The 16637-nt window shown below is 37.2% G+C and overlaps 1 protein-coding gene across 1 annotated transcript; it reads right to left on the bottom strand.

The window, feature by feature from the left end:
- Nucleotides 1–2344: 2344 nt before the first annotated feature.
- LOC105034665 (probable calcium-binding protein CML15) lies at nucleotides 2345–3564 on the bottom strand. Its single transcript, XM_010909904.4, has one exon. It carries the CDS (start codon nucleotides 3265–3267, stop codon nucleotides 2707–2709), a length of 561 nt encoding a protein of 186 aa, XP_010908206.1. The 5' UTR covers nucleotides 3268–3564; the 3' UTR covers nucleotides 2345–2706.
- Nucleotides 3565–16637: the final 13073 nt, after the last annotated feature.

Below are 16637 nucleotides of genomic sequence, written 5' to 3'. Positions count from 1 at the left end.
ATCGCTAAAAATATTAATTTTTTGCAATGCAATTTTTGTTTCATTGCCATTATTGCGACGAAATTTTTATTTCGTCGCCATTATCGCGACGAAAATTTTATTTCATTGCCATTATAGCGATGAAATTTTTATTTCATCGTAATTATAGCGACGAAATTTTTATTTTGTTGCAATTATTGCGATGAATTTTTTGCGACGAATTTTTTTGCGATGACTTTTTGCGATGAATTTCGCCACCATTTTTTACGACGAATTTTTTTTCATCGCAAAATATTATGACGAAAGAAAAGTTTCATCACAAAAAATAAGAGGATATTTTTTTTAATCACTATATTTAAAAAATAAAAAATTATTTTTTACGATAAAATTATTTTTCGTTGTAATTTTAGCGACAAAAATTTAAGCTCTTGCGATAAAATTTTTTCATCGCTAATACAGCGAATACTTCGTCATCTAGGTTGACTATTTTTTACGACGAAATAAAATTTTTTCGTCGCTAAAGTCTTTTGCTACGAGGCTTTCTCTACAAACTTTTAGCGATGATATATTTCGTCGCAAATACTTTGAGCGACGAAAATATGATTTTTAGTGATGAAAAAATTTTATCGTAAAAAATTAATTTTCTTGTAGTGAATTAGAATCTATTAAAGACATATAATAGATTTCAATGATCAAGCTTCTTTGTTACTATTGTGCTCATTGATGGAAAAACAATGTCAATCACCCTCAAATAAAATCATTAAAAGACTTCATAACCCTTTAGACTTACTAACAACCTTTACGGCTATATCGTAGAAAGCTGTGCTTTACATTAAATACCTTAAGCCAATTTTCTTTAAAGCTTCAATTTTTTGAAACTAATAATAAGTTTGCTTTTCAACTTAAGAATCAAAGCTAAGTCGTTAGGAAGATAAAAAGATTGCCTGTACAAATACTCGAGCTAAGAAAAAGAAATCTGGACCTTTTCTGACTAGCTAATAAGGAAGATTATGGCTAGATTTGGAGGAAGACTCTTAGTAGATCTTTTTATTTAAGCCCAACCACAGCCAATCATTCATCACACACCAAGTTATCCAATTTTTCTAGCTCCAAGCTCGTCAAATCTCTTTAACTCATATTTTGGCTGCAACAAGCCCTCTATCCTGAGGCACCTTTGATATTTTTTTATATTTTTTTATGATGGCTTATAAATAATATCTATAATTGCCGGTTTGGAACTGGTATAAATAAATTCATGATCAATTTGTTCAAATGAGCAAGGTGCCTGTTTAAGTTGGACCGAAGCTTAGTCTAGCTTTAGCATAGTCAAACAAGCTATAAAACAAACCAAAGCCTTTTAAGTCTAGTTCTAGTTTTTTTATACTTTGGGCTAACTAATGCATGAAATCTTGATATGCGCTGGAATAAACTTAGCGAATAAAGCTTAAGTTGGGATCATGAATAATTTTATTTATCTATTTTTTCAGGAAGAATGAGGAGATATATTATCTTTTTTTCTAAGTAATATTTTTTAAAAAAAACACATATGACAATAATCTAAATATTTAAATAATTTTAAAAAAATAAAAATAAAATTATTTTTTTATATATAAATCCTTCTAAATATATAAAATTTTATGAATATCCACACAAAGCTACTATTTGCATTATACTTCTATAAATATTTCTTTTTCTATGCCTCCTTATTAAGAGTATTGTAGTCATTTAAATTATAAACCATTAATTTTTTGACCGTATTAGATGGTGAGATACATATGTAAGAAAAAAAGAAAAAAAGAAGAAATACATACAAAATAAGTATTTTACAAGGATACACATGCATGTATATATTAATTTTTGATAAGATATTTACTTAAATTATAATATTGAGGAGGATATGTATACAAAAAATTCTATTAGAAAATAATGGTGTTATTTTATAAAATCTGATAGTTTTGAATTAATATACCTATAAATATTTGAATATATTAATTAATAATAAAAGGACATCTACTCTGTATGTGCCTGTAACCAAAGAACCGCATGGCCCACTAAAGCTGCTTCAGCTGCAGTTATAACATTTCAATGGCTGCTCTTACCAAAAAAAAAAAACTGCTAGCTTAAAACTATGATTTGATTATGTTATCACAAAAATTAAATATATTAAATTATTTTTGAAATTAAATAACACAGAGAAACGAAGCATACAATAATCCTCTCAGCATATTATTCTGAATATGCTCCAAGAATTATTATAATAACATAATTACTGGATCCAATGATTGATAAATAAACAATTACTTGGAGGACCGCCCCAATAATTGGCAGAATACTTTGACCGGACCATTCAAGACAACGACACAAGTATCCACATCGAAATAATATTAATTAATCTCAAGAACTTAGAAGAAAAGTAGGCATATTTAGCTGAAAGCGATCTCAGATTGTATTAAAAAAGAAAATCAGAAGATCGCCAATTTCATATTCCATCAGAGATCAGCATCGAGTTCCCTTTCTTCTCAACGGCCGGATCAAGATCAGACGGTCATGATAGAACACCACCGCCCCCTGCCCCAGACCCATCAAGAAATCCCAAACCCGGATCAGAGAAACCTCAAAATTGCCCCTAAAGAGGAAAAGAAAAGGTAAAAAGAGATCGAGAACGTGGAGAACAGAAAAGAGAGTGAGAAGGGACGAGGAGGAAAAGAATTCCGATCCGAACCCTAATCACTCGATCTTGTTGGCTAGGGGGAAGCCGGAACCGTTGGCCATCATGAGCCTGAACTCCTCGAAGGAGATGAGGCCGTCGCCGTCACGATCGACGCCGTCAATCATTCGCTTGCACTGGGCGACGGAGGCGCCCTCCCCGATGCTGCGGAGGACGCGGGCGAGCTCGTCGGCGGAGATGGAACCGTTGCGATCGAGGTCGAAGACGGAGAAGGCTTGGCGGAGATCCTCGAGGGCGGCGGAGTCGTCGACGGTGCGGACGTTGAGGTCGACGAACTCGTCAAAGCTGATGAAGCCGTCACCGTCGGTGTCGGCCTCGCCCATCATGCGCTCCAGCTCCTCGTCGGTGACGGGGTGTCCGAGGCTCTGGAAGATCGCGGCCAGCTCCGACGACGAGATCTTGCCGTCCCCGTTGGTGTCGAACTTCTTGAAGACCCGCTCCAGCTCGTCCGTGACCCCGGCGGCAACGGCGGTGGGGGAGGTCGGGGAGGAGGTAGTGGCCGAGGAGGCCTTGGAGCGGCCGCCGTGGCGGCGGCGGAAGAGGGAGCGGATGCTGCCCATGATGGAGAATGGGAGGAGAAAGCTAGAGAAGGAGATGGGGAGGGATCGGATTCTTTGGGGGGCGAGAGGGAAAGGAAAATTGTGGGATTCGATTTGTTTTCCGATGGGGGAGATCTAAATTCGGCGCGGATTTATAGGGGAAGAGGACGGGGATGCCGTTAGACCACCGAGTGGCTATGCGGTGTGCGGTGCATCGCGCGCACCGTCTTCGCGCGGTGCACCGCAGAGGATCCGTGCTGAAGGAGGTGGTGTCGAGTAAGGAAATGGGACATGGGTTGAGTGGGTTTTTACGCGCACCGCATGCCAGTCGTGACAAACTAATTTCACAGGACAAGGTGCTTTTTAATAAAACGATACATATTTGGTGGTTCTAACCATTTAGCTCCCCGGTTTAAACACATGCTAGTATTCGGTAAGTGTATATTCGCTGCCAAGGTATGTGCTATGTTAAAGCGGCATATCCCATTTAATGACGCAAACTCATAAGTAATATGAATGGTGCTTGGGAAATCATAATTTTTCATTACAAAATCTACCATCCCTTTAAGGATAATTTTTTGAAGATAAAAATATTATAAAAAAGTTGTCCAATTTTTACATTAACCAACTTACATATATTCTTATGCTCAAATCAAAAAAGTTGGATTGCTAAGTTAATTGTCCCTAGATATCACTTACTCAAAGAACAGACAGAAATACTTGACCATCTAGAAAATGCAATAATGGCCTTTGTACGTGGAGAAATAGAATGAGTAGTCTCCAGCCAAAGCATGTCAAAGAAGACTAGCCTGTCCCTCTAATCATATTTAGGGGTGCAAATGGGTCTATTTAGACTGGATGACCCAACTCGGTTCCTTGATCGAATTTTAATATTGGATCCAGATCCTTCCAATTAATAGAACATCGGATCAGGATGGATCGGATCCACGGATAAAAAATTTTTTCTAGTAGATCATTTAGGTCTAGTCAGGTCCCTATATAATCTGGCCCAAATTCGAAAAATTGGGATCTGATTTAGATCTAGGTCCATAATCCTAAAACATTGATCATCATTTTCTTAACCATGTTAATGATTTATAATCCTATCTACTTCTTTCCATCTAACTTTATTTTTTTCTCTCTCCAAGTTTTTTTGTTTAATTTTATTTTTTTCTCTCTCTAAGTTCTTTTGTTTAATTCATGCAAGATGCCTTTTCTCTCACTTCCTTTGTCCAACTTTAATTTGTTGTGCCTAAGCCTAAATTAATACAGTATGATTTTATGGCAAATCTTCAAGTAAGCAGGCCTTACTCCATGGACAACATGCTCATAATACAATTTTTGGCTATATACAGTAATAAGTATTTGACTAATTATTGCACCTTTTCTGAATTTTTGAGAGAGGAAAGTCTTACAAAGTAAAAAATCTATATCTCCTAAAGACGTTGGAAGCTGCATTGCTCTACCTGTGTAATAACTTGTACATCAAATTATCCAAATGGAGGAGTGGTTTGAGTCAAATATTGAGTTCAGGTTAGATTGGATCATTGAGCATAAGATCTAAATTAATCCATAAAGCTAAAAGCATTGTATCAGGTTGTGTCAGGTCTAAGTTCAATAAATTCAGACTCAATCCAAAAAATAGAACAAATCTAATTTTAAAACCCAACCCGACACCATAGATCATTTAATATGCAAATCAAATCTAGTCTAAGAGGGTTGGGTCGTGTCATAGATCAATCCAATCCATTTGCAGCTGTTGCTACAGAAATCTATCTTGGATCGGGTTGGCCAGAGCTGATCGCCGACCGTAAATTGGTGACAGTAGAATTTACAAGATAAGTCTCCAATCGGAGTTAGCTCTAACAGGGATCCTCCGATGCTTAAGTCATAATTTTGGAATAGATGGAAAAGAGTGAGCATATTGTTATTTTATTGGACGAGATATACTTATTGTTTTCTACTTTATCCGAAGAGATATATTTGTTATTTTCTATCTAATTGAAAATGCCGGCTTAGAAAATCAAGTAGTTAGCCTTACCTCATCGGATGTAATATGTTCATTATCTCTAGCCTTATATGACGAGATATATTTATTATTTTCTTCCTTATCTGTTCATCTTCAATTGTTCCTAATGGTCACGAGATTTGAAGTTCTGCATGGGAGCTAAGGATCAATCTTTTTCATTATGCCAAATAAGGTAGACTCAAATATCTTGGATCAACTAGTATCAAGGTTGGATTGGGCCTAGCTTCTCTATGCATTGGTTTTAACTGAGGAAAGAATTTTCTATCTATAACATATGTTGCTTTACTCTCGAGTCTGATCTAGAATCAGATCGGACAAATGAAGTACATCATACATTAGCTTTAAGTAATAGTTGGCGTCAATCTTGATTCAGACGTCTGGCGCATGGAGATTATAGCATCACTTTAAGCAAGCCGCATCTAGATAACCGACTTAACCTATCCCAAGTCAAATGGTGTAGGCCAAGGTGTTTAGGCACCTTTAGACAGTCTCTTGAAGATAATGTATACTTTGACTTGTCCTTAGGGTAGCTCTGAGTATGTGTAATAATTTCTTCGAAGATCTTAGTCCAGATTGGCATTGCTGATGTTTTAAGCCTCCAAGGATTCTTTTCACCACTATTGCTTATTGCTTGGCTCATCTTCAAGAGGCTTGCTTCACTCGTGGTCATCTGAGATCCTCTTCGTTAACTATTCTTATTCAAAAATGTGGAGTCCTTCTCATGGTTATATTCATCTGAAGATAAAGCACCTTCGAGGACTCTTTATAGCTATATTCAGCTTGGGATGAAACATTCTTCTCGTGACTATATTCATCTTGAGATGAAACACCTTCCAAAAACTTATCGTGGTTATATTCATCTTAAGATGAAGTGCCCTTCACGTAGCTATATTCATTTAGAGACGAAGCACCTTCGAAAAACTCATCGTGGCTACATTTGGCTTTAGACAAAGCACCCTTCTCGTGGCTATATTCATCTTGGAATGAAGCATCTTTGAGGAATCCATCATAGTATATGCATCTGAGTTAAAGTATCCTTCTCATGGCTATATTCATCTTAAGATGAAGCGCTTTCAAGCATCATGGCTATATTCATCTTGGGATGAAGTGCCTTCAAGCATCGTGGTTATATTCGTCTTGAGATGAAGCATCCTTCTCATAGTTATATTCGTCTTGAGATGAAATGCCTTTAAGAAACTCATCGTGTCTATATTCATCTTGGGATAAAGTATCCTTCTCATAGCTATATTCATCTTGGGATGAAGCACCTTCGAGGGATGCATCGTAATTGTATTTATCTTGGAATAAAATATCTTTCTTATGGCTATATTTATCTCGGGATGAAGTACCTTCGAAGAACTTATCATGGTTATATTGATCTTGGGATGAAGTGCCCTTCTCATGACTATATTCATCTTGAGATGAAGTACTTTTGAGGAACTCGTTGTGGCTATATTCATCTTGGGCTGAGGTACCTTAAATGAACTTCTTATGGATTGGCCAAGGTCTTCTTCATCTCGAGTGGTTATACTTTGAGGGCTCCACTTGATGCTTTGTGGTCATTGTTATCGTAGCCTTTGCACGACTTGCCAGTGGGCAAGGAGCATTGGTTGGCCTTGAAGTCATGGATCTGCATATAAAAAATAAAAAAATTTCATCGGATTGGCTCTAATTGGACCCTCCAATTTCTAATTCAAGTTGAGCTTTGGAATAAAGAAAATAATAGATGGTCAGAGTCGTGTTATTCTATTTTAGTTAGTTTGCCTCTGATTGACTTTTATTGATTGGCATTTTTAAATCTATCTTTTCACTTCGACTTCTGAAAAGTCGATATTTAGAGATTTGGCTTTCAGAAGCTCTTTTTTGGGGGTCAACCTTTGGAAGTCCACTTTTAGGAGATTAGCTTTCGGAGCATAGTTTTCAGGAGATTGGCCTTCTCAAATCGATCTGGAACTTCATCTTGGTATCGGACTTCACTTCAGCCTCGATCTTTCATCTTGGCTTAGTCTCGATCTTTGCCTGGACTTGTTTTAATCTTTGCCTCAACTCAGTCTCATTTTTTGCCTCGACTATGCTTTATTTATAGACAGAAACTAAAGAGTCGTAAGGAGGAAGGAGAATCAGATGGTTAGCTTTATCTTATTCGACGAGATATGCTTGTTATTTTCTACTTCATTTAGACAAATATATTTGTTATCTTCTATCTCATCAAGAATGCAGGCTTGGAGAATCAGATAGTTAACCTTACCTCATCGGATGCGATATATTTATTATTTTCAGTCTTATCTGATGAGATATATTTGTTATCTTTTTAATCTGCCCGTCATCAGTTGTTCTCGATAATCATAGAATTTGAAGATCCATGTGGGGATTGAGAGTTAATCTTTCTCCTTATACCAGATAAGGTTAGTTCAAATACCTTGAGTCAGTTAGCATCAAGGTCGAATCAAGTCTATTTTTTTTGTACATCAATTTTAATTGAGAAAAAAATTTTTTACCCATAACAGCAGCCTTAATCACCCTCCATCTATTTATACTCTTTAAATATTGACGTATCTATGTGTAGACCTTTGATGACCAAGTGATACAATTCTTCACTGGACCATGGATAGATGCAACAGACAACGAGGACAAAATCATACCCATCCATAGTACTATGGCATTTTGTGCTGTTGAGTGCATACCATAAATTGTGTTTGCCATGTGTTTTAAGTTCTTTGTTTTATCCAAAGAATATTGCGTTTGCACACCCTGTGGTTGCTGTTGCTCGCCTTTTACAACTCGGTGGTACACTTTGTCAGGAGACGACCCACAGTATTCTCGCAAGTTTATTTCATGCTCTTGCTCAAGATGCAAGTTTAATTGCCTAAAATGTGCGCGGTTTTTAAAAAAAGACAGCACCGTATCAAATCTCACCCTGCTGCAGATGCCCCTGATCCAAACCCACGCTCATCACCGTCCAAACACGTACGATACCCTGTCACGTCAAAACCACGACCAACAATATTTGCATGGAGACCATTTGGCATCATTCTTTCTTGGTTTCCTTTTTTTTTTTTTTTAATTAGGAATAAAGTTGTTGGGTTGCCATGTTTCTATTTTTTTAAAAGATAAATTTTATTATTTCTATAAAAAATATAAATGAAAATTATTTACTTTTACTTTTTTACAAATTACTTTTTAAGCTTCTATCCTCATCCATCCCTAACTTTCCTCTTGGGTCCAACACTCCTAGACATCCATACTCCCCCAAATTTCCTTCTGATGAGCTTCTTCTAACATCTCCAATGATCTTCGATCCCACCATCACACCACTGTCTACTCCTCTGGCACCGTTCTCTTCGCTATCTCGCACATCCTTATTATCAATATTCTCATTTTCCACATTTTTCCAACGTTATTGCTAGCCTCCTTATTTTTAATGCTCACTACCTCTCCATCATATCTGTTGAGGCCTCCATTACCCGCATCCTCCACTCCCTCTCTTTCTCTCTCCCCCCCACTATCCTATCGTGATCCATATCTTCTAAGACTGCCCCATACAATGGTTGCCAGGATCCCAAGTGCCTCTTCTTCCGCCCCAACTATTTCTGGCTCCATTTACCATATAAATTTGGTTAATTATATTGTTAAATAAAAAAGAAAAAAAAAGTGATCGTCAAATATATTTATATAGTCAAAAATCTGAAAAAAATAAAAATAAAATATTTATTTTTAATTTTTAATTTTTTTAAAAGGATGACAACAATCTAAGCTTTATTATTGTTAATCTTTTTTAAAATAGTAGTTTTATTTATCTTCTTGTTGAAAGTGCAGGAAATCTGTGTCGACAATGCAGACAGTAGATATTAGCATATCGTGTTTATGATTGTTTTGATGATTTAATAAATATATATATAATATATATGTAAGGTTGGAGAATGAGTTTCTCTTTGATCATGGTATCTTACTAACACTATGAAAATCATAATTAAATAACACAAAAAAGAGTTTCAGGACTTCTAGGATAGACCTAGAAAGCACAAAAAACGAACACAAAGAAATACCGAGTAGAAGAATAACAAAAAGGAAAGTCATAAATATCCAAGCTGCCAGAAAAATCATTTTTGCTATTTTTCTTTCATGAAATTCTTCATTACCAGTTCCTCCAAACCACCCTCCACCCGACCCCAATCGTCAAGTGCATGAGGCAGATATATATGCATCCGTAAGAGTATTCAAGAAATTGTTTGATTAATCACAATCATGCAATCTTTTATGAATGGCTTTTGATATTAGATTTAAAATATGACACCCAGTAACAGCCACTATGACAATGCCAAAACTATAACTAAATCGCCAAATTCCAGCAAATTAGGGGGAAAGAAAAACGATCCCGTGATCTTAGGCAGAATCCTATTAGATTAGGTGTGCAGATTAGGAAACAATGCAGACTAAATGACATCTTTAGATTTCTAAACAAATAAAAATTACCAATTTTCAGAGATAGGAACGAGGGGCCAATTATCTCCCCTACCTCCCGGACTTTGGATAGAGAGGGGACAAGGAAAAAAAGAAGGAAAATTAGCACGGGTTAGAACTTAGAAAAGTGAATAGGATAGGATACATGAGAGGAATGCTAAGCCAGGGCAGTCAGTGTAAAACACATAATCTTATTAAGAAAAACAGATTTGATGTCGTCGTATCTTTTAGGTTATTCTGCTCTTTCCATCTACTAGATGCTGTTCAGAGGAAATAGGTTCCTTATATTTTTCATTAAATGCAAACTCTTGGTGTAGCATATCTTAGCTACCTTTTTCGTTTTGTTATGAATCATACTATTTTATTTCCACTATATTAGCGATTAAAGGGAAAAATGATTGGCTTTGATGTGCGGAGCAGTTAGCTTTGCTGAGAAGCGCGAAGCAAATTTACTCACATTTCTTGCCAGCAAATTAATCTCATCATTGATTAACCATAAAATGGTAAAGCGTTAGTTGCATAATAACCGTGGTACTGAAATTTTTTTCCTACGCCAATAGCATTGTGTATGCTATAAGGCTTTCTATAATGTATATGTCTATCTCTAACAAAATACGGCAAAAGTTTCCTATTTCCGACTGGTTCATAAATTTCACCTATATAGTTTTAGTATATGCTTTGGATAGACATCGAGGTTTTGATAATCCAAAAATCCCTAAATCATGGATTCCTGCAAAAACTATTATTTTATATTATAATAGAAACTATAACTGTTATTTGCTTGGTTCGGTCATATATGAAAAAAATACACATTATAACAATCATTTATTGTTATTTTGATAGAAAGTTGGAAAATTGTTGCGGTCAATCCCCTCGTCGTCTGATCGTCGAAAACGAGCACCTGCAAGGGAAGTCCACACTGACCGTCGGAGGGGGTCTCTGGGTCTTCACCCGATACCCCAGCCGGTCGGCTCCCTCAAACGCCGTACGACTGCTGAAGGCCACCGTCCTGATAAAGGCATGCGGCATAGCCGTCCTGCGACATTGTCCTGCCATGAACATAGATTAATCCCAGTGATTTGACAACCCACGACGACTTGACAGTCTGCGGCGACTCTGACAGCCTCCGATGATTTGACAACTCCCCCAGTTGCTGCACCATTAATGACGGCACCGCACCGCACCCTACTATAAAACGGGGAAGGCAACAGTGTTGGGAGGAGGTTCTTTCGAAGCCCCTGAACTCCTCCTCTCTGGTTCTCTCTCTCTCGCTGAGTTCCTCTGATTCTTTTCTACTGTTACCTAGTCTCCTCTCTGATTTGATCATCGAAGGGTCCCCGTCAGAGGCATCTCCGATCAGTGTGGACTTCTCTTGCAGGTGCTCGTTCCCGGGGACTAGGCGACGAGGAAATTGGCCACAACAGAAATAAATTAATAATGCTATTTAATTATGTGTCACAATTTGAGTTCAAAAAAATATTATCGAGATAAGAGAAAGGAATACAAGACAATTGTTTGTGTTGCTTCTCTAGTAACCAATGGGATCGTACCAAATAGATGAAAGAAATCTCCGCATTGAATCATCCCTTTTATGGAATCTTGAACGGTACGTACAAGAAGATGAAGAATAGCAAGGATAGTTAAGCAAAAGATACTTTTGCCTTATTACTGGTTGGTTTGAAAGAAGGATGGAAGGATGAGGAGAGGGAGGTTGAAGCAGTGGACATAGGTGAAAAGAAGAACGAAAATAGTCATTCATATTTTTTATTTTGATATTTTTCAAGCCTTGACGTTCGAGTCTGGGGAAGCTATTTTATGTTTTTAAAAAAATGCCAAAGGTCCGGTCTATCACCAGTTTGCCCGTCCCAGGACCTAGGATTTCTGGGCACATGGCTAGGTGATCACAAAAAATTAAAAAAACAAAATAAAACCTACAACTAACAGAGAAGGCAATTGTAAGTTTTCTTTGCCGCCACCTTTGTTTGACAACATTTATTGTCTTCTTTGTTAGCATACAGAGCATAGTTAATATAATATAATGTTATTAATTTAAATCATATTGATGGTACCTTAATATTTTTAAATCATATTCAAGATATATTATATATTTAGTTTGGCAAATTATCATAGTAATAAATAAAACAATAATATTATTATTATTTTTAAAAACATAGCACATGCCTAGTTTTTAATACAAACTCACTAAGATTAGATTCATCAACTTTTATAATTTTTAATATATTTAAACTTAAAAATTTTAGGTATTTTTTCTAATTAAATAAAGGATAAATTATAAGAACACCTCTTCAACTTTAATTTAATTTTATTTATATCCCATGTACTTTAAAAAGTATCAAACTAGTCCTTTTAGTTATCGAAATATTCCAACATGATCCTATTGTTCACTTACCAGCAAATAACGTTAGCTTATTGTTTTAATAGATAAAAATGCCCCTCACTTATATAAGAGGAAGATGAAGAGAAAAAAAGGATGAGGAGAAAGGGGAGCAAGGGAAAAAAGAGTCGCTAGTAAGGAAAGGGCGGAGGTAGAGAGAGCTGCTATGGAGGGAGAGGATTGCATCGCGAAGGTCCGCATGAAGGGAGATAGCGGTGTCAAAGGCCTTATGGATGAGATTGGAGGAGGAGAAGGATAAAAAAGAGAAGGGGTGAGGAGGAAAGGGAGGAGTGGTCGTTGGCTCGGAAGGGGTGGAGGTGAAGTGAGCTATCATGGAGGGAGAGGATGGGGTCATGGGGTCGGCATGGAGGGGGATAGCGGCGTCAAAAGCCTCATGGATAGAATTAGAGAAGGAGGACAAGGAAAAGAAGGATTGAGAAAGAAGGAGAGGAAAGGTCACTAGTGAGTAAGAGCCAGAGATAGAAAGAGCCACTATAGAGGGGGAAGGTAGGCAGAGGTCAACATAGATAGGGAGATGGGATCATGGAGGCCGAAAAAACATTGCATAATAGCTATCCTACAAAAATTTTTAGCATGTATACCTCTTTTACCAATTCAAGAGTTTGATATGGTAAGAAAAAGTCAAGAGCTGACATGGTTGGGTTTTATATGGCTGAATGTATTGTGGCATATATTAGAATTCTCGGTGATTCTCTTCCATTGGCTTCTATTGTGCATAATCCGTTTATGCCAGCTATTTAAGAGCTGCACCACTAGGTTGTATATTATTGCTTTTATCTTTACTCATCTTATGTTGGATTATTTGTTAGTTATTTTTGCAATTTGCTGGTTAAATTACTAAGTATATTGGTATTGCACTTGTTTCATGCAAGTCTTTTGCTTCTTACGGTTGATAGATTCTTGAGGAACCTATTGTCATTGCTAGTTTTGGATGTAATTAATATTATTCCAAACTAAGCGGTCTGTTCAATCTTGCTTTTAAAGTACAGCAATTTATGATCTCATTGCTAGTGCTCTACAATGCTTTACATTCAATGCCATTCTATCAATTTGTGATGCTCAATTGTCAAACCTTCAATTGCTTGGTGCATAATAGATTCGCACAATCTTCAGGTTCAAGGAATGCTCAAAGTTAGTGATGTCTATACGCTGTTGCTGTTATCTTGAAGGCTTTCTTATGCTCATCGTATATCTTTGCCAGATTGGATACTGCATTTCTACATTCATGAGCTATGTTAATATTCACTTGACATCTATGTCAAAGGATGCTATTTTTTTCAATATTCAAATGGTTTAGAAATTGTTCATCTTTCTTGTCTACTATACTTGATTTTGTACTTTATTACAACAGCCAGCAATCGTTGTGCTTCACAATATGGAAGATCCTTGTTTGTTATCAAGTTTTGCTATCAGATCCTCTTTCGGGTTCTCCATTTACTATATGCTATTTTTATAGTACATAGGCTTTTGTAAACAGCATACTCTCTATATACTATAGGAGGTCTTTGAGCGCTATATTCTATTTTGGGTTTCTTTTATTATGGGTTTCTTGGTTGGTTTTATGAATGTTGTATATGATCTGTATATACACTACTTTATACTTTTTACTTATATTTTGCTTAATGAAGATTCTCTATTCTACCAACAAAAAAAGCAATGTTCTATAGACCTACACCACGGCAATCCAGAAAGATCCATTTGCTGCAATATTAATGTTATCCGGTCTTAGGAGGTTGTCAATACAAACATCTGTTTTCCCTTTCTGCTCCCCCTTCAGCTAATGCTTCAAACACCAAAATCTAGCTAAACATAAGATAACCATTCCAATCAATCTAGTCCATCTAATCTACTCTCTTCCTCTCTATTTTTTCTCAATTTTCTTACTCCATTTGCTTGTTTTCTGAAAAATGTGAGAGAGATAGAGGTGGGGAAGAGGCAGAAAGGAGAAAAGTTTGATATGGACATGGGGGTGTATGTTTTTTTCCTCTCTGTCCTTCTCTTTGCTTTCTTTCCAAGAGGATAAGAAAATGAAAGAATTTGATTGAGATGCTTCCATGGTTTCTTTCTCCCTCCACACTTCTTTCCTCCACACTTGATTTAGAGTTTCGTTTTCTCCTTTCCATTTGATTTAGGGTTTGTTTGACGTTAAGAATAATCCATGTTGGAAAAAATACCTCAAATTCGATTCACACGAGTGAAAACTCAGATGCGGAGAAGCCCAGCTCGAAGAGCAAGTCGCAAAAAGTTCGAAAATATAGAGCAGCGGGGCATGCAGCATGCAAACCAGCAGAGCCCGCGGCATGCAGGCCAGAAGGAAGGACAGAGGGCCGCAGGGTGCAGCCTAGCCCAGCCCAGCCAGGTGTGGGACCAGCGTGCAGGGAGCACATGGGTAAAAGCCCAAGCACGGGAGTGGCCCAGCGGCTGGCCCAACAGGCGCACGAGCACGCGGCCCATGATGACCTCACGCGGTCCATGCGTGAGGCATGGACCGATGGTGTTTCTCCACACATTTTGTGATGTCTAGATGGACCAAGACATTTCCAGGGGTGTTTCTCTAGATCCACGGGGTTTTCTGTGGACCGACTCACGATCGGACGGCTTTAGAGGCTCACGAGTGTGATCTAGGTCTTGATTTGATGGTTGCAAAGCAAGCGGACATGATCTGAGGCTTTATTTGTGCGATCCGATGGCTGGAGATGCTTGTAGTCAAGATCAGATGGGTCAAGAAGGTTTTTGTATCATGTTAAAGCTCTGTTACCAAGTGTGACTCAGATTTAAGGTTTTAAAGAGCCCTGTTGGCAACAAAATCAGAGGGAGAAGTGTTGGAAAATATGTCCCAAAAATCAATCGTCAAGCTGTTGACGGTTGAGCAACCAAGTATGGTAATTGATTTGTTAATAAATAAAATATATTTGGTATTTTCATCATAAGCTTTCATCCTCTAGTGAACTCCATTGTTATGATGAAGTCCTTAGGACTATTTAGATTCGATAAAGAGAGAATTTATCGATTAGTCCTTAAAACTGTTTACGACCAAATGATAGGCTGTTAATAAGGACGATAGCTTCTATCGAGCATAGGTCACTGTAGGTCATATGGGTTGGTTGTCCTCTTAACCAAGGAGTGTGGAGACATTGATATGGCATACAGGTGAGATGTAAGAGTACATCATCATTGAACATGACCAACTCCAGAGCATTCTACTGTCGAAAATGTCTCTGATGGGATATAGGTATAAGTGTCCCTTAGACCTGAGATCACCTCAGTGACTTACAAGCAACTTACTGTGCTTTGGTACTGAACTAATTGAATTTTTAATTCAGTGACGGAAGGCTTCTGGGCATAGTCAAGTACTTGCGAAGTCAGAGTGTGATCGAGATGGGATTGACCACTCCAAAAGTTGGAGAAGAATGAGTCATTGTATTTCAATTTAGCAAAACCTTAGCCAGGGTAATCCATCAGATGGATTTGATATTTTGAAATACAATGTGGACAACCTGATCAGAGTTGATAGTTGAACTCTGAGGTGTCCTATAATCATTTTGGTTAAGGAGATGAATTATATGAAAACTATATCCGTATGGGTTCTAAGAATGTTGTTCTACACATTCGACCTATCCGATCGTCGGGTACCATTGCTAGATGGTCACTTCGATTGGTACAGAAATTTATTCCTGTGCTATCGACTTAGGTTCAAACCTATGAGGTCACACACAATAGACTTCATGATCTGATCGGATGGTTGATCAACGATTAAGAATCGTTCTAGGGTTAAACGATCAATAAGATTGACATTTAACCTAGTGCAAGTGTTGCAGGAGGATCGATTAGCAATTCAATTGCTAATTGACTTAATTTGATTAAGCCAATGGACTGAGATTAAGTTTAATTGAATATAATTTAATTAGATTCAGTTTGGACTTGATTGGATCAAGTCCAATTAGCTTATTGGATAAGTCAAGTGCAAGGAAAAAACTAGTCCTAGTTCAATTAGGACTTGGATCAACCTAATTTCTAATTTGATTAAAAAATTAAATCAGATTTAAATCTAATTTAATTTGATTAAATTAAATTTTTAATTGGGTTAAGATCTATTTTAATTGGGTTGATCTAATTTTAATTTAATTTGGTTTGAGAAACCAAATTAAAACAAGTCATAAGATAGAATCCTAGTAAGACTAGGATTCCACCTTGCGCCACATAAGCCCCCCCATGTCCTCTCTCTTATTCCATGCCAATTCTCTCTTATTTTGTGTGACAAAAGCCCTCTCTCAGGTCTTTCCTACGTCCAAAAGGTTTTCTCTCTTCTTTCATACATGGAAAGTGGTTGTGGATCAAATCAAAGTAGGAATAAGTTTGGATTTCAAATTCTATGAGATAGAGTTTTAGAAATCCAAAACTCTTTCCTTTTCACATCAAATTTACCCAGATTTTTTCTGAGATTTTTGTGGCTTTTAGGACACACATTGTACACCCTTTTCTGGT

The sequence above is a fragment of the Elaeis guineensis genome, chromosome 5 (assembly GCF_000442705.2).
Source record: "Elaeis guineensis isolate ETL-2024a chromosome 5, EG11, whole genome shotgun sequence".
Taxonomy (NCBI): Eukaryota; Viridiplantae; Streptophyta; class Magnoliopsida; order Arecales; family Arecaceae; genus Elaeis; species Elaeis guineensis.
This window is presented reverse-complemented; position numbering and strand designations above follow the sequence as displayed.

Excerpts from the sequence above, each read along its gene's own strand:
- LOC105034665 (XM_010909904.4), bottom strand. The coding sequence starts at position 3,267 with ATGGGCAGCATCCGCTCCCTCTTCCGCCGCCGCCACGGCGGCCGCTCC.